Source organism: Ochotona curzoniae, unplaced genomic scaffold, assembly GCF_017591425.1.
Source record: "Ochotona curzoniae isolate NIBS_2020 unplaced genomic scaffold, NIBS_Ocur_1.0 contig_64, whole genome shotgun sequence".
NCBI classification, from domain to species: Eukaryota; Metazoa; Chordata; class Mammalia; order Lagomorpha; family Ochotonidae; genus Ochotona; species Ochotona curzoniae.
Genome location: NW_024466502.1, coordinates 12,140,612 through 12,167,264, shown reverse-complemented (window position 1 = coordinate 12,167,264; position 26,653 = coordinate 12,140,612). Strand labels below are relative to the sequence as shown.

Here is a 26,653-nt window from a genome sequence, read left to right as displayed (position 1 = left end):
TCACTCAAGCAGGATTAAGGTTTCCCTCTAGACATGTCTTAACTTGGCTGACTTCATACCTAAGTTTCTCAACCTAGTAAATCCCTCTTCAGGCTTGGTGCTCAAGCTTTTAATGGAATTGTTTATCCTTAATTCAAAATCACCTGCCATAAATCCCTCTTTCTAACCATCTAAAGGGAAATGTTAACCATCGAATCTGATAGGCGATAGCAACTTTGTCCAAGGAGGTCTTACATACACGATGTACATCAAAGATCTGCCTTCACAAATAAGGTTGCACAATGGACTGAAATTAACAGGGTGGTTTAAAAATCTCCCCAAACCTTTTTTTTTTTAAATCTACAGGAAAACACAGCCCAATTTTTCAAGAGAAAAAAAAATCCCAACTCACAACATAAACACTGATTAATTCAACAGCGACTTAAATAAAAATGGACAGTCACCCAATGGAGAGCTGTAGGCCAATAGGTAGGACACACTGGCCCCTGCAGGTGAGGGGGGAAAGCCAGACGGGCAGGGTCTGAGTCCACCCTTCTCCATGGCGTTGGCATATGGTGAAGGAACGTGAGCCTTGCACACAGGCAGATGTAAGAACAGGCATGCCTGAGTGAAGTCACCCAGGCTACAGTGCTGTGTCTATAAGGGTCTGCCATTTGAGGACTCAGTACTGTATCTAGGAGGTGAGAGGAGCCTGTGAAGGGCTGAAACAGGACTGAATGTTCCCCATATCCTCAGGTTGATGACATATTGAAGGAGGGAGGTGCTAGGTGGAAGGCTGTTGTCTGGCTCACAGAGAGCCTGGAGCTGACACCATCCTGGCTGCTGCGATGTCCATCTCTGTTCCTCAGGAACCACCTTCCGACAGCCTTCTGTGACAGCAGCCTGAATTCAGGCCTCACATAAGGACGCCAGACCCAGAGAACTCTCCTTGCAGGAGGCTGAGAGCTGAGGCTTTCCAATACAGGGCTGCCATCACAGCTCATGGCAGATCTGACTGGTTACCGTAAGAGCCCCGGGCCCTCAGGATGCAACTAAACCCACTTAACATTTACAACATACAGTTGTAAAACTCACAAAGCTTGATAACCATGGACATATATTCATGATTGAAGTAAAACTGTGAATGGCAAGTAGAAATGTAATTCACTCACTTTTAATACAAAACACTTCACATTTCTTAAGCTTCTACACAATCGCCATCTTTCACAGCATATTGTTCAATCCAATTTTCTAACTCGTTGAGAACATTCTCCAATTGCTGCTGAGTGATTTCCTAAATTGGGTCCATGTGCCCTGCTCTAAGTTTCCCCAAAGAATGTGCTTCTGATTAGCAAACAACCATTTTCACAAGCTGGCTTCTATCAGGTGTATATCCAAGGGCATTAAACCTTACAGGTGCGAGAGGACTTTATAAATACCTCCAGTATCCCCCCAAAAAGAAAAAACGTGGGGGAGGGGCATCTGATTCTCCTCCCCAGCCCTCCCTCCCAGGCGATGAACACTGCACCCCGTCAGGAGCTGTTCTGTGAATGATGGAGGACTTGAGTGTACCCACACAAGACTCAACCAAGCCACAGAAGCCCCTCTCTGCCCAAGGAGAGATCCATTAACAGGTGCGCGGGTAGCATTGGGCACATTCACGCTGTTCTGCTACCATCGCCACCACCTGCTTCCAGAACTCTCTCATCATCCCAGCTCCAGGCACACTTCACTTGCACACTCTACTAGGGAAACATGCAGTGACACCCCACTCAGACAACCAGAGTCCCACGCTGGGGAAAAACTCATGTGCCAATTTGTATGGCATCCTGGCAACATTAGTGGGCTTCCAAAGGCTTGTGAATTAAACGATAATGTAATGGGTTGGTGTATGGCCTGATAGCTCAGATGCGAGTTAAAATGCCTGCATCTCCCAGCAGAGCACCTGGGTTTAATGCCCAGAGCTGCTCCAGCCCCTGGCTAACGCAACCCTGGGAAGCAATAGGTGATGGTTAAGGAAGCTGAGTTGGTCATGTGGCAGTGAAGCTGAAAGGGCTCACTAGGACGCACAAGGTAAACAACCAAAAGGAAGCTAAATGCAGGCAGAGAAGTTCTGGAGGCTGCTTATTAAAATTTTTAAAATTTAACAATTATTTATTTGTTTGACAGAGATATCTAGAGAGGGTGATCTTCCATCTTCTGGTTCACTCCCCAGATGTCCACAGCCAAAGTCAAGTGTGGCTAAAGCCGAGAACCAGGAACCCCATGTAGGTCTCCCATATGTATTAACGGCTAGGGCCCAGGTACTTGGTCCATCTCCATTGTTTTTCCAAGCACATGGGCAGGGAACTATGTCAAAAGTAGGGCAGGCCTGGCAACATGGCCTAGCGGCTAAAGTCCTTGCCTTGTACGTGCCTGGGTCCCATATGGGTCCCGGTTCTAATCCTGGTAGCTCCACTTCCCGTCCAGCTCCCTGCTTGTGGCCTGGGAAAACAGTCAAGGACGGCCCAAAGCCTTGGGACCCTGCACCTGCATGGGAGACCTGGAGGAAGTTCCTGGCTCCTGGCTTTGGATCGGCACAGCACTGGCCATTGCAGTCACTTGGGGAGTGAATCATCAGACGGAAGATCTTCCTCTCTATCTCTCCTCCTCTCTATATCTGACTTTGGGCAACAAGGATTCACGCCAGCACTCTGAAATAGTGCAAGCAGCAGTTCAATCCACAGCTCAATATACCGCCCCATGACACTGGTCCCTCTGGATGTCCTTTAAGCTAGACCAGGTTTACCATGCTTTCACCAAAGCCAGTCACAACCACAGAGGAAGTATCGGGCAGCACCTCCCATTACAATCTACACACACACACACAAAACATCTCAGTCACTCTACCTTGTGGCTCTGTGGCTAACCAAGAGCCAATGAAAACACATTCCAGAAACACCCAGGTGCAAAATCAGGAGTCAGGTCAGAGGCTGGAGCCCCAGTTTCCAACAGAAGCTAATATTCTCCACCATGGGTCATGAGTGTTACTTTTACTAAGAATCCAAAAGGCAACAGGATAACCCTCGAGTCACACTCTGATACCACTGTTCCAGACACCACTAATTCTTTCCAAACCTTCAGTGTAAATAAAAACCTCAAGGTTTTCTGTTTGTTTATTTGTTTTTTTGTAATAACCTCACAGCCTTCCCCGGCCCTAAAATCATACTTCCAATGCACCATAAACCAATGAGAAAGGCAAGAATAGACAGTCCAGCCCCGGGAACTGCCGAGCCCCATCCAGGAACTGAAGCACCCCGCAGCACGTTTCTTCCTCCTGGAACTACATCCAACCACCGTGTCTTGGTGGTCAACTCAAGCAGCAGACAGAAAAGCAAGCCTAAAGGGCCATGCATTTCTTAACTCCCTAAAGCATGCTCTCGGCTCCCTGCCATCAGCTTCTGTATTCTCCTGTCTCATGTCTCATATTTCTGCAAAAGCAATCTTCTGAGAGGAAGGTGTAGGTTACCCATAGGAAAAGGAAGTTGAATCGCCCAAAGCTACAACCCAGGACAGTTCTTGGAAAGCAGAAATGGCAGAAAACACGTGTCAACTCACTGCTGGAACAAGTGCCTGCTGACTTCAGCATCCACTGCACTGAGAGGATCATCCAGGAGGTAGATGTCGGCATCCTGATACACCGCCCTGGAACAAAACAGGGGGAGGAGTGGTCCCCACCTGCCGCTCCCCCAGGAACCACAGCAGAGGAGTGGTCCCCACCTGCCGCTCCCCCAGGGACCACGGCAGAGGAGTGGTCCCCACCTGCCGCTCCCCCAGGGACCACGGCAGAAGAGTGGTCTCCACCTGCCGCTCCCCCAGGGAACACGGCAGAGGAGTGGTTCCTGCTCAACGCTCCCCCGGGAACCATGGCAGAGGAGTGGTCTCCACCTGCCGCTCCCCCAGGGACCACAGCAGAGGAGTGGTTCCTGCTCAACGCTCCCCCGGGAACCACAACAGCACCTACAACTGCCAAGTCCAGCACCCACCAATAAGCAGGTCCCACACACTTCCCACAGGCCGGGGCTCAGCATGCACATCTCCTCTACCAGAGGCACGAGGGTGTGCAGGTGGTGAGGAGGTGGCATACCTGGCCAGGTTGATCCGCGCTTTCTGCCCTCCGCTCAGCGTGGCTCCCCGATCTCCTATCATAGTCAGATCTCCATCCTCCAGAAGCTGTAAATCCTGTGTGGAGAAAGAGATGGGTCTCCCACTGTCAGACTAAGCTTGGCACAGCTGTCTATCAGAAGACGACACATTTCATCAACAGCAATGCACACGTTCCAGATTGACTGAATCATAGCACTGAACCCTTCCAACAATCTCACTGGCTCTGTGTTTATTTTAATGCTGCAGAACATGTGTACCCCTAACCACTGTAACAGATATTCAGTGAGCTGCAGCCTGAAGGCAGGCACGGATCTGGGCACAATGAGCGAAGCCAAGTCCCAAAACCTTCCACATAGGAGACAGACTAACCTAACAAAGCAACACCAAAGCACAGGAAGGAAAAGAAGCTGGGTCAGGGCACAGAGCACCCTGCAGGGAAAGCGTGTTTCAAAACACAGTGGTTTGCAAGGGCTCTGGCCAATGGGGTCTAGCAGAGACCTGATGGCGGGGAGTGGGCTGGTGCAGGTCAGGGGTAAGAGTGTGCTTGGGGGGCTGGCACTGTGGAGTAATGGATAGAGCTGCCACATGCAGGTCAAGCACCCCGTATCGGCACAGAACTGAGTCCCAGCTGCTCCACTTCAGTGAAACACGGCCCAAGTTCTTGAGCCCCTAAACCCAGAGGGAGACCTAAAAAAATTCCTGGGTTCTGGATCCTGGCTTCAGACTGACCCAGCTCTGGCTATTGTGGCCATCTGGGGAATGAACCAGCGGGTGGAAAATTTGTCTTCCTCTCTGCGTGACTCTGACTTTCAAATAAATACATAAATAAATCTTAAAAAAGAAAAAAGTGTATCACTTCTCAGTCTTCGGGCTAAGATCAAGTGTAAAAAATAATTTACAAGTGTGCTGTGCGGAGGAATGAGCACAGGCAAATGCAAGCCCAAGGCATGTGCAGTCCAGGGGGTGGACAGTTCAGCTGGGGCCGAACAAGGAGAGCTGGGGGAGATGAGGGCAGAGGAGGCAAAGAGGGTCACAGGTTCACTCCCCGTGACAGGCAGAACAGCATCAGGTTAAGGAACTGCTCCTGCCTCTTTGTGGGAGATGGCAGAGGCAATGATGCTAGCAGGGTTACAGTCAGCAGCCCCCACGCTCACCTGTGGAGACACGACCGTGGGGAGGACCAGTGTGGGGACAAGGAAACGAACAGAAGTGGTCAGACAAGTTTCCTCTGTGTGGGAACAGGAAAGAGCAGGAGCACTGTACTGCCCTTGGCCAGAGAGAGGGGAAGCACAGGGCAGCTCCTCCCCGAGCTGGGGAAGACCACAGACACGGACCTCACACGGCAAAAGTGACTAATTGTTAGTGATGCTGAGCTGCAGCTACAGATGTACGCCTGAAGGTCTGTTCTAGACACACGGGGATCTTGTGGGTGTCGTCACTCTCCACAGGGCTTCCGATGCCACAGAGTACAGGTCGTCACTCGGCCTGACGCCAGTCAGAGTGCCTGGGTTCAATCTCTGCGTCCCCACATTCTCGGATGAACCCCTTGGGAGGCAGCAGGGGATGAATGAAATGACTGAGACTCTGCCGTCTACAAGGAGACCTGGAGTGAGTTCTCAGCTGAAACCCCAGGAAGTTGCAGGCGTCTGGGGGCTGGTCCAGCCTCTCAAAATGAATGAAAGTAATTCACTTTTTAGGAAAAGCAAGAAGTGTGTTTTCACAAGTCATTGGAATAAGTCAAAGCCAGGAGCTCCCACATGGGTGCAGGGCCCTGAGGATTTAGGCCATCTTTCAGTTTTCCAAGGCATGTTAGCAGAGAGCTGGATCATAAGTGGAGCATCCAGGACAGGAACCAGCACCCATATGAGATTTGAGCATTGCAGGTGGCAGCTGAACCAACTACATCATGACAATGACCCCCAGCTTCCCGCTTTTAGAAAAGGAATGATACCTGCCTCAAGTGTACCACAAGGGCAGAAAGAGAAGACTGGGAGTACAACAACGCACAGAGAAAACACCGTGGAAATAGGAAGCATGCATTTGAAGGACAGTGGGCATACTGGCTGGACAAGGAAGGTTCCTGCTTCCTGCAAGCTAGGAAAAAACCAAGTGTTAAGAAGTGCAAGACGTTTTTAGTTCAGTTATCTTTCATCATTATTTGAAAACTAAATCGACAAAGCACAATACCTTAGTAATTTTCTTAATGACAGCAACATTCCTAAAATGACACAGCCATTAGGTGTAGGTTACAAGTTACTGTCCTAGAAATTACTCTGACACAGAGTCTGGGGAGCACGCCGAGTGCTGACTGAGCTCCACAGAGCAGCACCCCACGGCTCCACAGCACAGCTGGCTTAGAGAGCAACGTCTATCCCCAGTCGGCCAAATGTGGGGACAGAACCAGCGGCACCCGAAGATCTCCATAAAACAAGGTCTGTGTCCGCCCTCAGCAGTTCTTCATCCTCTTCTGCAAGACTGAAGACTCAGAGAAGTCTGAACAAACAGCCCGTGGAAGTTGAGTCCAAGTGACTCCAGCAGGCCAGGGGTCCCACCAACAGCAGGCCCTCAGGCCTGGTGTGCAAGCCATCACACACACAGTGCACTGCCAGAGGGAAATGGAGAGACCTCACAGCTGAACTGCATGGTGTCCAGTGAGGGGCTGCTGGCGTGGCCTTTGACAGAATTTAACAATTCTTCCACATTATTTCTTTCACTGAGCTCAGAAGAGAGCTTTGGCTTCCAGCTAGTGTGGAAAATAATGGGAGTTTCAGGAGAGGTTGTGAGTCTTCCAGCCAGCCACCCCAGAACACACACACACGTTGTTTACTTGGCTTCCGGTTCATCGCTGACAGTCCGTATGTTGGTTTCAGCTCAGTTCTGAATGCCTTGTTTAAATTGGTTTCTTTCTCCAAACTGCATCAAGTTGTAGCACAACCATTTTGCCAGAGAAGCTGCTTAAAGATCCACTCCCACTGCACACAGCAGGGCGTAGATGGGCTCTCTCTGAGTCTGACAGTAGCACCTGCGGCACGACAACCTGCAGAGTTGGTGACTCAGCCCACTACTTAGGGCCAAGTCTCAGCCGGGGAAAACCCTTCCAAGGACGTGAGGGAGGTTCCGAGTCAGGCTAACTTCCGAACCATGAGTTTTCCAGCTCCATAAAGAGCAGGTGCTCCCAGCGACAGGAAAATCTCCCATTGGTTTCCTCGCAGTAAAAATAAACCAGTGGTTCCTCTAGGACCCACTCACAGAAACACAGACTCACACGCCAGAGGGAAATCAGGAAAGGGCCACGGGGGCTCGAAGCCAGCCACCCAGAAACAAACCCAGGACATTCCAGCAACAGTGGACAGCGGGAGGCACTGCCGGAACACTTGCTGAGGTCAGACATGAGGTTCAGGCAGGAGAGGAGATTGAGACACTGCTGTCCACAGCTTTGCTGCCATGTGAGTGGCCCTTCCTGCTGCGGTCGGGGCCTTCCCTCCCTACCGTCCCCTCCAAATCCACCCCTTCCATGTCCCCAATCCGGTCATCTCTGCCTGCTTTCTTCCAACAGCTCACGGAGCACTGGCAGTATTCCACGGCTGCCAGGCTTATCGCCCCGGGCAGTGGCAGAGACAGCTCCCACGTGGCGGGAGCCAAGTACGCAGCCTGGCTCCCAAAGCCTCATATTGTCTCAAGTCCTCACCACCAGCTGCAGAGTCAGCACTGTCATCTTTCACAGATGGGGGTGGAGGGAAGATCGTGACTGGTCCAAACCAGATGCACTGGAATGTGCCCCAAGCTCCTCGCCTTTTACTCTTGTTATGCTACCCCAAGTAAGTACTGAAAGATACATTTAAAGTGAAGGTCCTACTAAATCAACTCAAAAGTCAAAGATCTTGGGGCCAGTGCTCCGGCACAGTGGGTAAGGCCACTGTCTGCAGTGTCAGCATTATGCTGATGTGCTTGGGAAAGCCGTGGGAGATGGCCGCAGTGCTTTGGCCCCTCTATCCAGGTGGGAAACCCAGAAAAATCTCCCGGCTTCCGGCTTCAGACTGGCCCAGCTCTCCCTACTGTGGCCATCTGGGGAATGGACCAGAGGAAGGAGGATCTCTCTTTCTCCCCATCTCTTTTGCAACTTTGCTTTGCATAGAAATAAACACATGCATGCATCCAATGTGTGGTGCACAAATCAGGTTTTGGCTTCTTTCAAAAAGTTTAATTTCGGATGAACAGAAACTGCACAGTGTGGTATTTCAATAAACGTGTGCCGACCGAGCTGGGCTCACTGAGATGTCTCCTTTTTGCTTTCCTTTGGAGACTTGGCGGTCTCCTCTTCTTCAACACACTGCAGGTAACCCAGGAAGCAGAAAGGGGGCCGTGGCACCAGGAAGGGGCCCTGGGGAACCCCGGGGGTGACAGTCGGAATCATCTCAGCCAGAAGTCAGGTTTCTCCATGAGCTCCCAGGCAAGCACAAACACTGCCTAACCACTCCGAGGCAGCTGGGTCATTTTCTTTTCTGTTATAGTTTTTTGTTTGTTTCCAAATGAGTTGTCTTCTAGAGAAAAGTGATAAAATGTTTACAAATGAAATACGGCGAGGTCTCAGAAGCCGGATTGGGTGCCAAGCAGTGCCAATCACAGGTGCGTGACGGGCCAGGAAAGTTGCCACATGCCACTCTGCCTTGGCTCACACCATCATAATTGTCCATCTTTTAAAAAGTTCAAAGTAATTAAATCTCACCCCAAATCAAACCAACCTCCCCCCCAGAAAAACAACTTGTAAATTTCATCATTTCATCATGATTAAAGCAGTGGGGAGAAGAGCAGGGAGAACACGCACACACACGTGTACACATGTGTATCCAGAACACGACTGAGGCACTCAGTAACCTTCAAATAACACTGAAAAGTGTTTTGAAACTAAAAAGAAAAAAAAAAACTAACCTTGCAGTTCAGCACAACTATGACTTGAAACATGAGTATGAAATATAAGTCAGTGAGTCTAGCACATGAGCCTAGCTGCTAACATCCTCGCCTTGCACACACTGGGATCCCATATGGGTATGGATTCATATCCCAGCAGCTCCGCTTTCCATCCAGCTCCCTGCTTGCGGCCTGGGAAAGCAGTGGAGGACAACCCAAAGCCTTGGGACCCTGCGCCCACACGGGAGTCCCAGAGGAAGCTCTGTTTCCTGGTTTTGGATCAGCTCAGCTCCAGCCACTGTGGCCACCAGGGGAGTGAGCCAGTGGATGGAAGACCTTTCTCCCTGTCTCTCCTTCTCTCTGTGAATCTGACTTTCTAATAAAAATAAAATAAATCTTAAAAAAGAAATTCAAGTGAGCACTCACCTTTCTCAGCGCACAGGCCTTTATTACTGCTTCATATCGCTCCTTTTCGTACTTCCTCCCAAATAAAATGTTGCTCCTCACAGTTCCTGAAAATACCCAGGCCTGCTGAGACACGTAGGCAACTTTGCCATGCACGCGGACCAGGCCCTGGCTTGGAGGCAGCTCGCCCAGGACAGCACTGAGCAGAGAGGACTGGAACAGACCACACAAACACACGTGCAGTTAGCACCTGGTACCAGCCACGCCACACTGGCCTGCCAGGCCCTTGCATTTCAAACAGGAGCAAGAGCAGCACAGGAGGTCGCCAGCAAAACTTTAAAAATAACAACACCAGGTCAACGTAGAGGAATGGCAAATGCGGAATACTGCTGAGGAGTATATAACCTACTCTGTTCAAATGAGCTTCCCCCAAGTGAAATGCTACATGGAACAAGATTAATGAATGTTTCCAGCAAAGCAATAGCTCAGTATGACAACAAAGGGTACTCCGCAAAGTTTATAGAAAATGAAAGGAAAAGTTTCAGGGACCAGGATTGTGGTATAGCAGCTTAAGGCACTACCAGTGATGCCAGTTCGATTCCTGGCTACTCTAGTTCTGATCTAGCTCTTTGCCAATGCACCTGGCAAAGCAATGGAAGATGGTCTAAGTGCTTGGGCCCCTGCATGCATGTGGGAGATCCAAAGAAGCTCTTGGCTCCTGGGTTCAGCCGGGCCCTGACCGCTGGGGGCCATTGGAGGAGTGAGCCAATGGATGCAAGGTCTCTTGCCCTCTCTCTCTGTATAACTCATTCAAATCAATAACACAATCCATCATCTAAAAAACGGGTATAGGGAGTACGCAGTCAGACTAGCAGTTAAGACACCTGCCTCCCACATCAGAGCACCTGACTCCAGCTTCCTGCTGACATGAACCCAGGGAGGCATCAGTGGGACAGTTTCATTGTACTCTCCGGCTCCCAGTTTGAGTCCCAGCGCAGTCCAGCCCCAGTCCCACCCCTAACCCAAGTCCCAGCCCCAGCCCAGCCCCAACCCAGCCCCAGCCCAGCCCCAGCCCAGCCCCAGCCCAGCCCCAACTCAGCCCCAGCCCAGCCCCAGCCCAGCCCCAACTCAGCCCCAGCCCAGCCCCAGCCCAGCCCAGCCCCAGTTCAGTCACAGCGTAGCCCCAGCCCAGCCCAGCCCCAGTCCAGCCCCAGCCTAGCCCCAGCCCAGCCCCAGCCCAGCCCCAGCCCAGCCCAGCCCCAGCTCAGCCCCAGCCCAGCCCCAACTCAGCCCCAACTCAGCCCCAGCCCAGCCCCAGCCCAGCCCCAACTCAGCCCCAGCCCAGCCCCAACTCAGCCCCAGCCCAGCCCCAGCCCAGCCCCAACCCAGCCCCAACTCAGCCCCAACTCAGCCCCAGCCCAGCCCCAGCCCAGCCCCAACTCAGCCCCAGCTCACCCCCAGCCCAGTTCCAGCCCAGCCCAGCCCCAGTTCAGTCACAGCTCCGCCCCACCCCCAGCCCAAACCAGATTGCTGTAGCCATTTGGGGAGTTAACCAGTTCTACCTCTCACTTTCTATCTTCTGTCTTACAAAAATTAATTAATTAGAAATTTAAAACAAGGAAAAAAATTAAGTTTGGGTGTATGCAGTTCTTTTTATGGCACACATGTTCCATGAACGCTTTTAAGATCTTTCATGTCTGGACACGGACCCTTCTTACAAAACACATGTTCCATGGAACACACACAGGCAAGCTGTTCCAGAAACAGCAACTGAAATCCGGGTTACATGGAGCTTTGGGCGCAGCTCCAAGAACACAGCCTGGGAGGCGATGACAGATGAGGCTGCCGCGGGCCTTACCTTTCCTGCGCCCACGGGGCCAACCACAGCCAGCAGCTCGCCAGGTCTCACAGTGAACGAGAGTCCTTGGAGGGTGGGCGTGTCGAAAGCCTAGGAGGGAGTTCACAAAAACACACCCATTTCAGTCAAGCAGCAGAGCCCGCTTCCAAACCATGGAGAAACTAGCACACAGTCCCTGCAACAGGGACAGAAGCCCGCTCCTGCTCCTCCTTCGCTAAGCATGTCCTGGAGTCCGCTTTGTCCAGTCTTCTTTGCAGCACTTCAAGCCCTTTGGCAGGCCGGTGCTCCTTTTTCCAGAACTCCACAGGAACACGGTACCCCACGACCATGGGATTTGAGTGGAAACAACAAGGTGACTCTTGAAATGAAAGCTTCTTGGCTCACATCAACACACTATAATATCCTTTATATTCATCTGTTATGATTTGGCATTCATTTTCTATTTCATTATCCTCCACAAGGTGGCAACATAAGCACATGACATTTCCAGCCCCTGACTCAAAACAATTAGAGGTCTCTGCACCAAACCTCTCTGTTTGCTTTTAATAAAGAATGTATCTCATTATCACGGGGAGATGAGTTAAACCCTGGCCTGGCATCCCATATCACAATACCAGCTGAAATCCTAGCTGCTCTGCTTCCTATCCTGCTTCCTGCTAGGATCCCTCACAAAGCATGGATGATAACACCCCAGTGCTTGGGTTCCCGCCACCCCCATGGGAGACCAGCATGGCGCTCCTGGCTCTTGGCTTTGGCCCAGCCCAGCTCTGGCTTTAGCAGCCATTTATGGAATGAGCCAGTGGACAGAAGACTGCCTTGTCTCTCCACCTTTTGATAAAATAGCAAAGAGAGAAGTGGGGTAAACAGAGAGAAACAGAGATCTTCCAATGTTGGTTCATACCTAGAATGGCTACAACAGACAGGGATAGACCAGAGCAAAGCCAGGAGTTTCTTTGGGGTCTCCCATGAGGGTGTGGGGATCCAAGCACTTCAGCCAGCATCTGCTGCTTTCCAGGATCATTAGCACGGAGCTAGACCAAAGGTGGAACAAATGGAATTCCAATCAGCATTCAAATGGGATGCTGTTGTCATAGGCAGCAGCTTAACCTGCTACACCAGACCCAATAATCTGAACTTTAAAAAAAAAGCATCTTGGGGACACCCATCCAGTAAGAAAGTTCTTTATAACATCCCTGTTGGCAAACGAACTCACGAAAGTGACAGTGCTACAACCACAGCTCTAATATCCCCAGCAACAACGGTGAGGAATAAAGCAGATATAGGGTCGTGCTCAAAGTGTATATATAGCCTTTGCTTTGTGTCTGTAGGTGTTTCACCCCCTATGCAAATGCAGACAAAACAGTACCTCTACTTGGTCCACCCTGGAGGCACCGCTGCCTACCACAGGGGATGAACACACGGGGGAATGAGGTTAGAGCACTCCTCACACTAGCAGAGACCCCATTTCTAAACAATCTGGAAGCTTCAAGATAAACACACTGAAAGTGCTACATATTATCATGATCTGATAATATCAGTTTCTATGGCCTCAAAACCTAAAACCCCAAACTTTTTTTAAAAAAGATTTATTTATTTATTGGACGGTCAGATATACAGAGAGGAGAGACAGAGGAAGATCTTCCGTCCAATGATTCACTCCCCAAGTGAGCGCAACGACCCATGCTATGCCGATCCGAAGCCAGGAGCCTCTTCCAGGTCTCCCACACGGGTGCAGGTTCCCAAAGCTTTGGGCCGTCCTCGACTGCTTACCCGGGCCACAGGCAGGGAGCTGCATGGGAAGTGGGGCTGCCGGGATTAGAACCAGCACCCGTACGGGATCCTGGCATGTTCAAGGAGAGGACTTTAGCTGCTAGGCCACGTTGCCAGGCCCCAAAACCCCAAACTTTTTGAGAGACAGCATGAAGCCACAAATGGGAATCCCACACTTGACACCACGTGACAGGTGCCTATTAAACAGCAGGAACACTACAACTATCACATACATGACCCCGCAGTTAGGCATGAGCAGGGCTTGAGACATAAATGGATTTCCTGCTTAGACTCAAGTATCATCCCCAAGGCAGTTCAGTATACATCTACAAATATTCCAAAATCTAAAAGAAGAATTTTGAAACACTTCTGGCTCCCAGCATCTGGGTAAGAAATACTTAATCTCCATTAAATGTCAAGAAAAAATTTCAACATCATACTTTTAAAAATTGATTTACAGCTCCTGAGAGAAAGCAAGAACCACTTCTAGAGAGAAAAATCCATCAAGAAGCTGGAATGTGTTTCATGAGAATCATTTTTATAGTTCCTCTACTCCTTCCTATGTACCCAATGACTATTTCCTGTTTCATTATTTTGACTCAGTTTCGACTGCAAGGCAGTGAGTCACATTCAAACCCTAGCTTGCCTTCAGCCATCTAAGTTCTTGTGAAGTAAGGAGTTCCTGAGCCACACAGGAGACTTGGGCTAGGGCAAAGGTCTGTTACAACCACAAGGGGGCAGCCTTTGGCAGCTCAGTGGCCGGGCCCATTCCCTCTAGGTAATCCAGGCTGCTGCCAGCATTATGTGACACCTGCTCTGGGCTAACCACCATGCAGAGTGACCAGTGCTGTGCAGAGCAGAGCTGACCCCGCCACTGTGCAGATCAGACATCCACCCGCATCCCTCACACTCCAATGGCACCACACGTTTTAAAGCTTTGAGACTGAGGTCAAATCCATTCATGTTATGTAAAGACCTGGGCATGGGAAGTTCTCTGCTGACGGGACCCTGGTCTGTCCTTACCCCCACTCTGCATTCTACCTCGGCTTCTCTCCCCAAATTCCTATCGTCTGACCCCTCTGCATCCCAACCCTCACTCAGACATGTTCCACCATCTCCCCTCCAGGGCCCTAACCCCACAGGAAAGGCCAAGAGCACAGCAAGGAGAGCCCAGGAGTCTTTGTTCAGTTCTTGGAAGGACAGCTGCTTGGCGCCCATCCAATGGCTTTCTCCCAGAGCACTTCCTCAGAATGGAATGTCAGTGGTGTTTCCTGTGGGTATTCAAAGTGCGTTAGGGTGGGGCATCCCCGGACGGCAAGAGAAGCAACCGGGTCAGAAGACACCTACGTGGTACGGAAGGTTGCACTGATGTGGTTTCCTACACTACGAGCTGCTCTGCTTTGTTAGCGCAGATGGCAAGCACTAACTACATCAGGACCAGGAAACCAAGACACGGTGGCACAGCATCTATAGTCAGGACACGTGAAAAAAGAATGCCCACAGGACAAGGGAGAGGCAGTGGGGGCTGGGAGGGAGGGCTGGTCAACTGCTGGCTCTCAACTCCACTTTCACTCCGGCTGTTACAAACCACACTTTTCAGAATCTCCCGTCAAGCCAGGTTCAGCCATGGAAAACCCAAAAGGAGGCCAGGAGATGCAGGACAGGGGAGTTGCTAGTCCTTATCAGAAGCTCCCACCTGCTGCTCCAAGTTGCGGTCACAGTCCCAGAACCTGGAGTACAGCCCAGGGCCCAGAGGTTCTGCTTCCAAGGGTGCCTCTGGCAGACACCACATCTAGCCCGACAGGAGGGAGCAGCCTACTGGCAATGCCCATCTCTGATGCCCACATACCCCTTATTGTACATCCTGCCTGTTCTTTCAATACTTGCTATATAAAGCAGTCCCTCTCTCATGCTGGACTAGCAGAGAGAGTCAGAGCCAAGCACAGGGAACTACAGATTCAGAGTAGAAAGGCACTGGGGCGATCTACACAGGTGAGGGGACTCTTACGGTGGCCCTTATGTCTTCCCATTAACCTAGACATCCCAGGTACACGAGAGCTAGCAAACCTCACGAGGTCACCTGCTCTCTAAGACTATCACCACACATGAAAATCTGCAGGTGGTGGCCCTGCAGGGGCTATGCCAGTCTACAGCCTCCTCCCCAACCCAGGCCATTACCCAAGTAGCCAGCACTATCCAGAGGCTTGGAACAGGAGAGCTTCCATCCCAGCACCACAGCACAACTCCAAAGAATTCTTTGTCTACAATATTAAGATGTACAAAAACATAGTTGCCACCCAAAGCTTCTGGAACCATTTACAGCTCTCGTCCAGCCCGTGCTCAGGCACACTACAGAGGGAAGGAATCCTCAGACTTCTTTAGGAAGTAAGAGGCTCTGCTCCCCCGCCCCACCTTGCCTTTGATGGGCAGTCACATCTCGTGCAGTGCCAGCAGGCTTCCCCAGAACACAATGGGGAAGGCCACACTGGGCGCCTGGTGACCAGAGCTGGCAAAGTGGCTGCTGTCTCCACTGATGAGCCATTCATCGGCCTTGACTGCATAGTCAGTGACGTCAGCAGGTCCCAGAACACAGTCAAGGCCAAGAAAGGGGAAGCTGGTCATCCATCTTCCAGGAACATCAAATGGGGTGATGATGTGGAGTTCACTGGTGTCTTCACCAGCACGGGCTCAGGTGAAGGGTGGCACCTCTGTGCTCTGCTGATGCCCTCATGTTTGTGATGAGCCTGGACCATAAGGAGAGTGACACCCCCCTCAAGATGGCCAGCAACGCTCGCTGCACCACCAGCAGCTTTGCTTTCCTGGCCAAGGTGATCCATGATGACACGAGCACAGTGGGGAAACTAGTCAACAGCTCAGAGGCCGCGCCCACCATCCCTACATCTGCTGGCACTGCCAAGGCCATGGGCAAGGTCATCTCTCAAGCTGACTAGGACATTCACTGGCATGGCCTTTGGTGTGCCCACCCCCAATGTGTTGGCCATGCACCTGACTGCCATGTGGGGCAGGGTTCTAAGTATGACAGCATCAAGAAAGCAGCAAAGCAGGCATCACAGGACCCCCTGAGGGGCACCCTGGGCTGCACCAAGGACAAATTTGTCTCCTGCAACTGTAACACTGACACCCCACTCCTCCTCCTTCTATGACCACTTGGTTAAGCTCATTTCTTGGGATAACAACGATGTGGCCACAGCAACAGGATGGTGGGCCTCCTGTTTCACATGGCCTCCTAAGAACTCAGGCCCTAGAGAGAGCACCAGGGAAAAAGGAGGCCTTTGGCTACTGGGGAATCCCTGCCCCAACCCAGTCCTCAACACACTGAGTATCCCCCCTTTCCAGATTCCATCCCAAACACCATGGTGGACCCTAACCTGTCATTTCGCTATTGAAAATGTCAGCTACATACAAAAACAGAACAAAAAGACACAGTACCATTGGTCAAACACTTGCAGCAGACTGCAAACTGACTTTCTGCTCGTTGCAAATGTTACTCCTGATTTTGAGAATTTTTATAACACAGCTTCAGGAAATGAGCAAGTCACATTTTCTACACTGTATAAAATCTCAAAAATCCTATCAAATCAGGTTCACTCGTTGTCATGACCTAGAAATAAAGGACTCATGTGAGCCAGTGTTGTGTAAAGCCATGGCCTGTGACACCATTATCTCATGTAAGCAACGGTTGGAGTCCCAGCTGCTTCCAGCTGGAGTTCCAGTTTCCAGATGCACCCAGGAAAGCAGCAGTAGATGGCCCAAGTCTTGGGCCCCTGCCACTCACTGGGAGACCCAGGTGGAGTTGCAGGTTCCTGGCTTCAGTGTGGCTGAGCCCTGGCCATTGTGGCCATTTAGGATGGAACCAAGCGAAGGGAGATCTCTCTCTCTCCCTCTTGCTCTGTAACTCTGCCTTTCAAATAGACAAAAATAAATCTTCAAAAACAAATGGCAGGCGTATTACCTTATCCCAAGAAGCAGTGAAATCTTGCACATGCACTATCATTTTATCATCTGAGGGCTGTTGAGTGCTGCGTTGCGATATCTCATCCAGGAGCAGGAAGTCCTGGGGAGAGGAGATACACAGACCTTTGAAACAGTGGAAACAGAAGCACACACCAAAAACCATGACTTCCATGGAAAGAACACTTTACATGACCCACAGACATTTTATCAACGAAACTGAAATATCAATTCATGCCGGAGCAAAATAAACAATGGCACACATTGCAGGGTACGTGACAAATAATGAACCACGAGGCAATGATCCTTACAACTTTCTCAGTATGTGGAGTGGTTCCTTCCTAAAGGGAAAGGCTGCTCACTGGAGCACCCAGCCCTTCCCACTGATTCACTGTCGTTACCAACAGCAGACACTGAATTGGTAGGAAATCATGGGGTAAATATTTACCGAAGCCCATGGCCTGCCAGCCCGTGCTCCATGCTAGGTGTGCATTTCCCGGCCTGCAGGAACTGAGCTGAGCCAGAAGGCGAGCGGGGAGAGGCCGACAGCAAAGCCTGAAGCAACGCTCTGGTCCTACCCAACATTCTTTGCCCTGTCTCCTGAACAGGCCTGTATTCAACTCTTTCTCCCCCGTTTGTGTGTCACTGCAAACTTGGTACTGACTTGAAAAAATATTCTCTGGAGAGTATGTGGCAGAATAGTTAAGACACCTGTTGGCACACCCACATTCCATAGTGCTCCAGGCCAGAGCTTCCTGCTGGAGTGCTCCTGTGAGGCAGCAGGTAATGGTTCACAGGCCTGGGTTCCTGTCACCTGAGGGAGGCCTGCACTCATTTGCAGGCTCTTGATTTCAAACCAATCCAGCCATAGCTGTGTGGGCCTTTCTCAAGTGAAGCTGTCCCTCTGTCAATGTCTGTACGAGTTTCTCTCTCTCTCTCTTTCTCTCCCTCTCCCCCACCTCAAGTAAAACTAAAATTAAAACATGAAGTTTAAAAAATAAAACAAAGTCCACAGAGTTGATTTTTATTTTAAAAAATAAAGCTAAGTCCAGAGTTTAGGCATGTCTCTATTGCAGGAAGTCTGTTTTCCCCATGGATGCCCTATGCTTCACCGCTGGAAGAGCCCTTTAGTTCTTGTGGTGTTTTCATGCTAGGTAGCAGCTACCCAAAGAACTTCGACTGTATTTTTAAAAGTCTAAAAAATCATTACAAATCTAACATAATGACATATGCAAAACCTCCTCTGGCTCCTCAAAGTTCACTGAGAAAAGCTGTAGTGGCACAGAAATGAAACCCACAACAGAGCGCACTCCCAATTCCCCAAATTTTGGATGACTGGCAGTCCTCTAAGTCTGATCTGAGCCTTCTAGAAGTGGCAATAAAACCCCCACTTCTTAGCAGGAGTACCCTGCTTCAAACCCGGCAACCTGGAATCACACTGCTTGCCCTGTTACCTAGCTAGGTGCGGCCACACGACCACAGGTCAGGCCATGGGAAGAGAACAACCAGGAACCTTTCTCCATTAATTCCCCTGTGCTTTGAAAGTTACTGTCTTGGTCAAGGTCAGGCAGCGAGAGCAGTTAGAAGCAAGGCTGATGTTGCAGCACGGCAGACAAAGCCACCACCTGTGACGCCAGCGTCCCATATGGGCTCCAGTTAGGCTTCTGGCTGCAAAGCTTCTGATCCAGCTCCCTGCCAATGTATCTGGGAAAGCAGTGCAAGATGGCCCAAGCGCATGGGCCCCAACACCCACATGAAAGACCAGGAGGAAAACCTCGACTCTGGCTTCAGCCTTGTCCTGCGCCGGTCATTGTGGACATTTGGGGTGTGAGCCCGAAGATGGAAGATCCCAACCCCTACCCCACATCTGCCATTAATATTAAAAGAAGAAGAGAAAGGGAGGTGCATCCCACTGGCTCTGGAATTTAAAAATTTAAAACCATGTCCCCCTGCTCCAGCATCAACGTGTGCCCTATGCAGCTTAGGCAATAGGACCTAATGGCCAGTGCGAGGATGCTAAGAGGTGTGACTTCATCCCACTCTACCCTCGTGAGTGGAGTACCTGCCCTTGGAAAATCCACTGCAGGGAGAATGTTGCCCCCTGCGCCACCACAGGGCACAGTGCTGGCTCCAGCTGTAAATGAGGAAGTGCGCTTTGCCAGACCCTGAATCCACTGGTGCTCCCGTCCTGTACGGCAGAGCCTCTGGAATTGTGAGAAATGAACTTATTTCCTTTGTGCAATACCCACTTGGTGGCATTTTGTCAGAGTAGCACAAAGAAGCAAGAAACCTCTGAAAACATACCTTGAAGCCCTAACCCAGGGCCTTGACACGTGACTTTATGTGGAAAGAGGGTTATGGCAGGGGCCTATGCAGTGGCGTGGCAGGTAAAGCTGCCACCTGTAGCACCTAAATCCTGGCTGTTCCATCCCAGATCCAGCTCCCCACTAACGGCCCCAGGAAAGCAGCAGAGAATGGCCAACATGCTTTGGACCTTACACCCATGTAGGAGACCTAGAAGAAATTGCTGGCTCCTGGCTTCCAACAGGCCCAATCCTGGTTGTTGCAACTATCTGGGGAGGGAACCAGTGTACGGAAGGTCTTTGTCTCTAGCTCTCCCTCTGTGTGTGTGTGTGTGTGTGTGTGTGTGTGTGTGTGTGTGTGTGTGTTAACTCTGCCTTTGGAATGAGTGAAATCTTTAAAAAAAAAGAAGTAGATAGGTGAGGAGAGACAAAAACCAGCTCACAGGTGGAAAACAGCCGCGTGATGACGCAGCCAGGCACAGCAGGGCCATGACTACACAAGTGCAGGCGTACCACTTCTAGCCCGGGTCTTTGGTGGATGGTGAGTGAGGCAAGGCAGAACCCTCCTCCAAGCTTGCCAAGAGAGTGTGGCCCTGCTGACACCTCTCTCCCGGGCCTAGCAGCCCTCAGAACTAAGGACAGTACTACTGTTGTCAGCCACCTGGATTATGGCACCATCAGCCTGGGGAAAACTCACCATCCACAACTGTATGAAAATGACCTGCCTGTGTAAGTCACAACACCACGGACTACTTTACACCAAGCCCTGATAACGAGGGCAAGCAAGGGAAATCAGTACCTGAATGAGTTAGAGAGTGTGTTATCATCACTCAAGGCAACAGCTACCGGGAACCCTGCAGACAAGCCTGTGAGTCTTTCCAGTTCCTGGCTCTCATCCCACAAGGTTCCAAACTGGATGGAAATGGCTGACTTCAAAAGACAAACTGGCAAAATCCGGAAAAAGAAAATTTTCTCCGGTGAAGACAAAGGCAGATGCGCTGCTATACACAGCAAAGGAGTCGGCCCTTCTGCATTCCCACCCTTGCCATGCAGCTTCCCAATGCGCTCCCGGGACCAGGCACCACCATCTCTCCCTGCACGGGCCTGGGGCCGGCAAGAGGGAGGTAGACAGACAGGCCCTAGGGCAGAAGGCTCCCCTGCAGGACTCACTGCAGCCTCTCCAACTTCTCTCCAATGCATTTCTCTGACAGACTGTGTCTTGCCTATTCTGCCACAATTCACCTTTCTCCACTCCTTTTGTAAAAGTTCAGTCTCAGGAGCTCCCAGACCAGCCAGTGTGTAGAAATGCTGGTGTCTGTTTTTCACTGGTGTTCCTGGCAGTCCCAGCACCTCTGAGCCTGCCCCAAGTACCCCTCCTGTAAGATCTTTTGAAAACACCAATGCTCTTCCAAAGAGCAGTGGAAATCCTGCTGGGGCTCCCTGGCACCTACACACCCATTGCCCAAGTGGCCTCAGCCTCCATCCCCTGACCATAAATCCCACCCTAGCCTCCAGGGCCTGTGTCTTCTGGAGAGAATCCTGCTGGGAACCAGTTGAGGATGGGTTGCAGTTGGCACTGACAAGGAGGTTACACAGGCAGACTCCACAGCAATGAGAATGCACACCCCTCCCCCATGCCATGGCTGGCGCTTCATCAACCCACATGACTTGAGTGTACACACAGACCACAGTTAGTACAAATAGGTCCAGCCAGTAACCATGCCACCGCAGCCTGGCACGGAAGCCAAAGGTTTTCTATGTTACAACACATATTTGGCTCTTCTCTTTTGCCTAGGCGCAAGACGAAGACTTGTCCACAAAGATTAAATCTGAGAGAAGCAAGAAGATGCCATCTCACAGTGAGTTAAATGAGACTCTACTCGATGCACAAACAGCTTACAAAGGTGCCAGAAGCATTGATAGGATTTGTCTGTAATGCTCACGCGGGTAAGAAAAGCTGAGTTTAAATTGCCATTATGGCCCTACAGGACAGTTCCAGAACAGGTCACAGGGGAAGCACCAGATACCAGAAGTGGAGCCAGAAAGTCTGACATCCGAGGGGCTTTTCGGGACAGCGCAAGCAGTTCTGCGGGCAGCGTAACCTCAGGGACCCATGTGACTGCTGCAGGCACCACGCAGACGATCAGCAAGCTGACGTCAATCAAGATCTCTTATAATCCAACCGGGCCTGCCTGCTGCCAAGACCACTGGTCCCTTTCTGCCTCAGAGGAAAAAGAGGGAATTCTCGGGTCCCGGACTTCATCATAAACCCTGCTTTCTTCCAGACATGAAGAAAGGCAGAATGCACAGCCCACAGCCCACGTACAGGTCTACACCTGGGTATGGACCACACCCAGCAGCATCTCAGGGGCACAAGTGTATCCCTGATGTGCTTGCCGGAATCCCCCAAATGACCACGCTGCAGATTGCCCCAGCTAGCCCCAGGCACCAAGGGCCAGGTTACAGAGCAGTGGGTCAAGCACACACTGCTCTCCAGACTCGCCATGCCCACCAGGCTCCCAGCCTCGCTGTGGCACGCAGCACCTTCCTCCCACCACCCAGCCAGCACTCCGGCTTCCCCTCCTGCTGCTGTTCTTGCCCTCTCTAATTGCTTGTGAACACATTTAAGTGAAAAGCAGAGAAGGTGGGCACTGAATTGTCAACCCCATTTAGTGCCCACCGCTTTGCTGGATAAACGGGCTGAACAAGGCAGATGAGGGTCTCCAAGGTTGTCAGAGTGAACACCTGAGCTTTGCGGCAGCCTCTCAGACCCCAAGCTGGCCCTTGGAAAGTTCGCCCTGACTTGCCAAACTCAGGTGGATGTCCAGTGTCCCCCTCTTCCCCCAAAATTCCTGGCTTCCTCCTCTGATCTGACCTCTCCCCTCCTGCTGATCCCCACTTGCCATGTGCTCCCCGATTCTCTGCATGTTCTTCCTGAGCTACTTGTTCCAGAACACTTCGACCCATCCTCCCACCTCCTACTCCTGCCAGTCTGTTTCCTAGGCAGCAGCCAGGGTGCACTGCGAAAAAAGCTAAAATCCTTAATACTGTCTGTTGAGTCTTAGTGCGGGGTCTTCAGAAATATCACCAAAATGCATAGAAAAACTATGTATGGATTTCAAAGGTTTTTGTTTAAATGCCAAAATAAACCTATACACACACACACCAAGTTTACTGGAAAAGTGGGAAGACACAGAGTCAGAGCTAGGATTGGACAAAGATGCCCCAAGCATCTGCGGTGGCTGTGGCTGGGCAAGACACAAGCCATGAACCCAGAGCTCAGTCAGGGTCTCCCACAAGGGCGGCAGAGCTCCAAGTACTTGGACTGTCATCTACTGCCTACTAGGGTACACACTAGCTTGAAACCAGAACTGAAGAGGAGCCAGGATTTGAACCCAGGTATCCCCATCAGGATGCAGGCATCTGAAACAGGATGCTGGCATTTCAAGTAGCATCTTAATCACAGCAACAACAGCCACCTCTAAACTTACCTTTTCGTCCCCCCCTCCCCTACCCCAAACTGTTTGAAATAACTTCCTATAGTTCCCTATTGGGGCCTCTAGTTACCTCTATTCAATAGCCACAGACATTTTTGGTTCCTCAAACACACAGCTGTCCAGGTGTACTGCTGAGAGCTCTTGTCACACACTCATTTCATTGGAAATGGAACACGCCCTGCCTTGCCCATCCACCTGCCCTCCGGGTCACTTCTCCAGCCTTTGCAGAAGCACAGCCTCCACCACAGCATCAGCATCTCTGCCCAAGCACTTGGTGTTACCTAGCACTTTGCCTTCCAAGGGCCATAACAGCTCAGCTCACAGCCAACAGCCAGCCTTGTAATGGGATTGTCATTTGACTGCACCCCCGACAATACAATGACTGCAAGCCACAAGGACTGTGCCATTGTCTACCACACAGCATCTATCACGGCTCAGCTTAACTGAGCTGCCCAGTTATTTTATCCATCACATGAGTAAATGAATCAGCTATAAACCTGCCGACGCATTCTATCCTCCCATGCGAGGGTTAGATTTCCAGCAGTATACCTTCAGCCACACAAGACCACATACCAAGGCACCAACAACACCTAATGATCAGAATGTCCAGGTAGGGCGACCATGTAGTTCTAATAAGCGCCTTGCTGATGCTGATGAACTTTTAAATGAGCTGTAAGAGTCTGCTGGATTAAAAAAGAATAACAACAACAAAAAAGGCAAGAATCTAGAAGAAAAATAATTCCATGCATGGGGCCTCGAACAGCACACTAACAGCAACAGGTTGATTCTCTGTCCTTTCTTTCTTACCTGCTGCTGAACAGACTCTAAGTTCCTGGGCCCACCGTCCTGTCAGAGGCCCTGTGCACAGGAGGGGAAGTTGAGCTGCCCTGCCCAAATGCAAGATGCTTCCTTTGTTTGTTTGCAGAGCACCCAGGGGACATCAGCCAAGAGAAAAGGAAAAGTAGTCAGCAGCTCTTACTGTACCCTCAGACACAAGTTCAGCTATATGTTGGTGTTAATGTCAAAATCTTAAAGACACTGCCTACCCACACGTTAGAGCACGGTTCCTGGAACCTGTCTGCAGGAACCTGCTCCCCACCACATTCCGAGGCCCGATGCAAACACACCAGAGTAGCAGAGTTGCCACTTTCAGCTCAACAGTGCTCCTCGCTGAGACGTCTGCAGACTTCCCCAGACACGACAGGCCTGCAAGTTTCCTTCAGGTGCACAGGCTTTACACACCTGCTATCCTTAGGGAACACAGAGGGGAACCAGGCACTACATCTGCCCTTGAGAAATCCAAGATTTAGAGAGAAAGAAATCTAGTAGCAGGTGGCTCCAATACCAAGGGTCAAAGGCTGTAAGGTCCAATGCAGGGATCCCAAAAGAGGAGATGGGGAGTGAACCACCGTGTGGTCACTAATTCATGTATCTGCTTGGCCAGGCCCCAGGGCCTGCTCTGGTTAGACACGTCTGGATATCAAAGACTATTTCAGATGACATGACCATTTAAATCAGGAGAATTTGCACCAGGCAGATTGCTCTACTAGATCTAAGTGGGTTGTGTCCAACCAGGAGAAAGCCTTGAGAAAAAGAAAAAAAAGATTGATACACAGGACAAGAGGTTGGAAAGGAGGAAGAAGAAGGAAGAGAAGGAGGATATGGGGAGAATTTTGCCCCAAATCGGAAGCTACAACATCAGCGCTTTCCTGAGCTCCAGTGTGGTATCTGCCCCACAGATTTCAGACTTCGGGCTTGCTACCTCCACATGAGATGAGATGACAACACACACACACCCCAGCAACACAAGTCAGCTACAGTAGCAGTAACAGCAACAGTAACAGAGTTAAAACAGCACAACATACTGCAAGCCACCCTCTATGCAGGCACAGTGTGCACTTAAAACATCATTAGGGCCACACTATGTTCCTAACTGAATTCTTTAAAGATGTGCATGTATCACCCCTAACTATGCTGGGTCAAGCTGCCGTCAGAAACCATCACACTGGGGCACCAAAACTCACCCCATAGGACATATCAGGCTTATGCATGATTTTTATATACACAACAGAAATTTCATCATTAACAAAATCTGCCTTAAGATAAGGTCAAAATAAAAAAAAAAATGGGGAACCATACAAATTTTCAGATCAGCTGCTGCAAACTGTTTTACGATTGACAGCCAGAAAGCAAAATGTGTGGACTTCTTTAAGGCTCAGACAGCAAGGCCCTCTCCAGGAGCCAGCTCCTCACATCAGATCCATTCACCAGTACAAATACTTGGGAACCTATTAGGAGCCAAGCCCTTATCAATTTATTTGCCCCTAGCAATTTAGGGAGAGCTACTTATGAAAAAGTTAAAAGGCTTGTTAAATACAGAATCATCCACATTCAGCCAAGGCATAAAGAAGACACGGAAGAACGGGCAGGCAACCAGAGAGGCATAGCCAAAAATCCACATGTAAAGCAAATATGGAACATTTTAAAAGCATTAGCTTTTAGGCAGAGAGAGAGAGAGAGAAAGATCTTTCATCTACTTCACTCCCCAAATGCATACAACAGTCAGAGCTGAGCCGAGCAGATGCCAGGAGCCCAGAGGTCCATTTGGGCCTCCCATCTAGGTCTGCCTGAGCAGGGCCATCCATCCCCAACTGCTGCCCAGGATGCATGAGCAGGAAGCTGGGCTGGAAACAGCAGCTAGGACTTGACAGGGCACTCTGGCAGGGGATGCAGGCTTCCTGAGTGGTGGCTCGATCGGCTGCACTACAACGCCAGCACTGAGAATCTGATTTTCAACAAGGATAATAACTAGGTGAGGTTGGAGCCAACCTGCCCATCTAAGCAAGCTCTTCTCTTCCCAGTACAAAGGGAATCCACTGCACTCATAAAGTTTGCACAGGAGATGGAATCTGTTCCTGGGCTTCACCACACCTGCAGTTGTTTCTTACCGACACAGAGGGCCCTGGCCCCATGCATGATCACAGTGTGTGTTATTTCAGGACACCCTCTCTAAGACGGGGCGGCACACAGCCCATCTGGTACTGATGGAGTTCCCCCTCTCTGGGACACAGGGACACCTAGCCGTTGGAAGTCTCCTCTCACTGAGGAGCCATCCACAACACTCCCCACCACGTCGCACCAGACCTTGATTCTCCGAATGCTGACAATTGACTCAGAGACTTTCTCAACAGCTGACGGGAAGAACAGCGTGACGGTCAGCCGCACAGCCCCATACAGTGATACAGCCACAAACACGCGGCTGGCTGTGATGACATTGCCAAGCAGTACGTAGGTTGTGAAGGTCACAAACACGATGATCTTGCTTGCGACGAAAAACGAGGCCAAATTCATCCCTCTGAGGTAGGAACTGCTCAGAATTTTGGAAATCTCCTTCCTGGAAAAACGAACAGGAGCTCTGAAGGCAGTGTTGACACAAAGTCACAAATCCACATGCCTCTGGCACAAGGCTGCTCTCCAGATTAAAACAAACAGTGAAAAAACTGCTGCATATCAAATAGTATTAGGCATGCTGGGGTAAAATGCTCACTGTCACAATGTCACATTTTGGGTCCAGACTGGGCTTCAGCAAGCATCAAAACTGATTCACTCAACAGGTATTCATGGGACCAGCACTATGGCATAGCAAGTTAAGCCCCTGCCTGTGGGGCCAGCATTCCAAATGGAGGCTGGTTCAAGTCCCGGCTGCCCACTTTTGACCTGGTTCCCTGCTAATGTGCTTGGGAAAGCAGCAGAGAATGGTCCAAGTCCTTGGGCCCCTATGCCCAGATGGGAGACCAGGGGGAGACTCCTGATTC

At 50.6% G+C, this 26,653-nt stretch overlaps 1 protein-coding gene across 7 annotated transcripts in view; it reads right to left on the bottom strand.

Annotated features, from left to right (window-relative positions):
* The window catches only part of ABCC4 (ATP binding cassette subfamily C member 4), a 234,314-nt gene that overhangs the window by 128,455 nt on the left and 79,206 nt on the right, over positions 1-26,653 (bottom strand). For 6 of the 7 annotated variants that reach the window (XM_040991240.1, XM_040991237.1, XM_040991242.1 and 3 more), the window contains 6 exons: positions 25,983-26,232; positions 17,040-17,141; positions 11,297-11,386; positions 9,460-9,651; positions 4,106-4,200; positions 3,577-3,663 (listed from right to left, as the gene is read on the bottom strand). In XM_040991240.1, coding sequence (XP_040847174.1) covers positions 3,577-3,663; positions 4,106-4,200; positions 9,460-9,651; positions 11,297-11,386; positions 17,040-17,141; positions 25,983-26,232 — 816 coding nt within the window. The remainder of the gene's footprint in view (positions 1-3,576; positions 3,664-4,105; positions 4,201-9,459; positions 9,652-11,296; positions 11,387-17,039; positions 17,142-25,982; positions 26,233-26,653) is intronic. The other variant, XM_040991241.1, reaches the window with a different exon arrangement.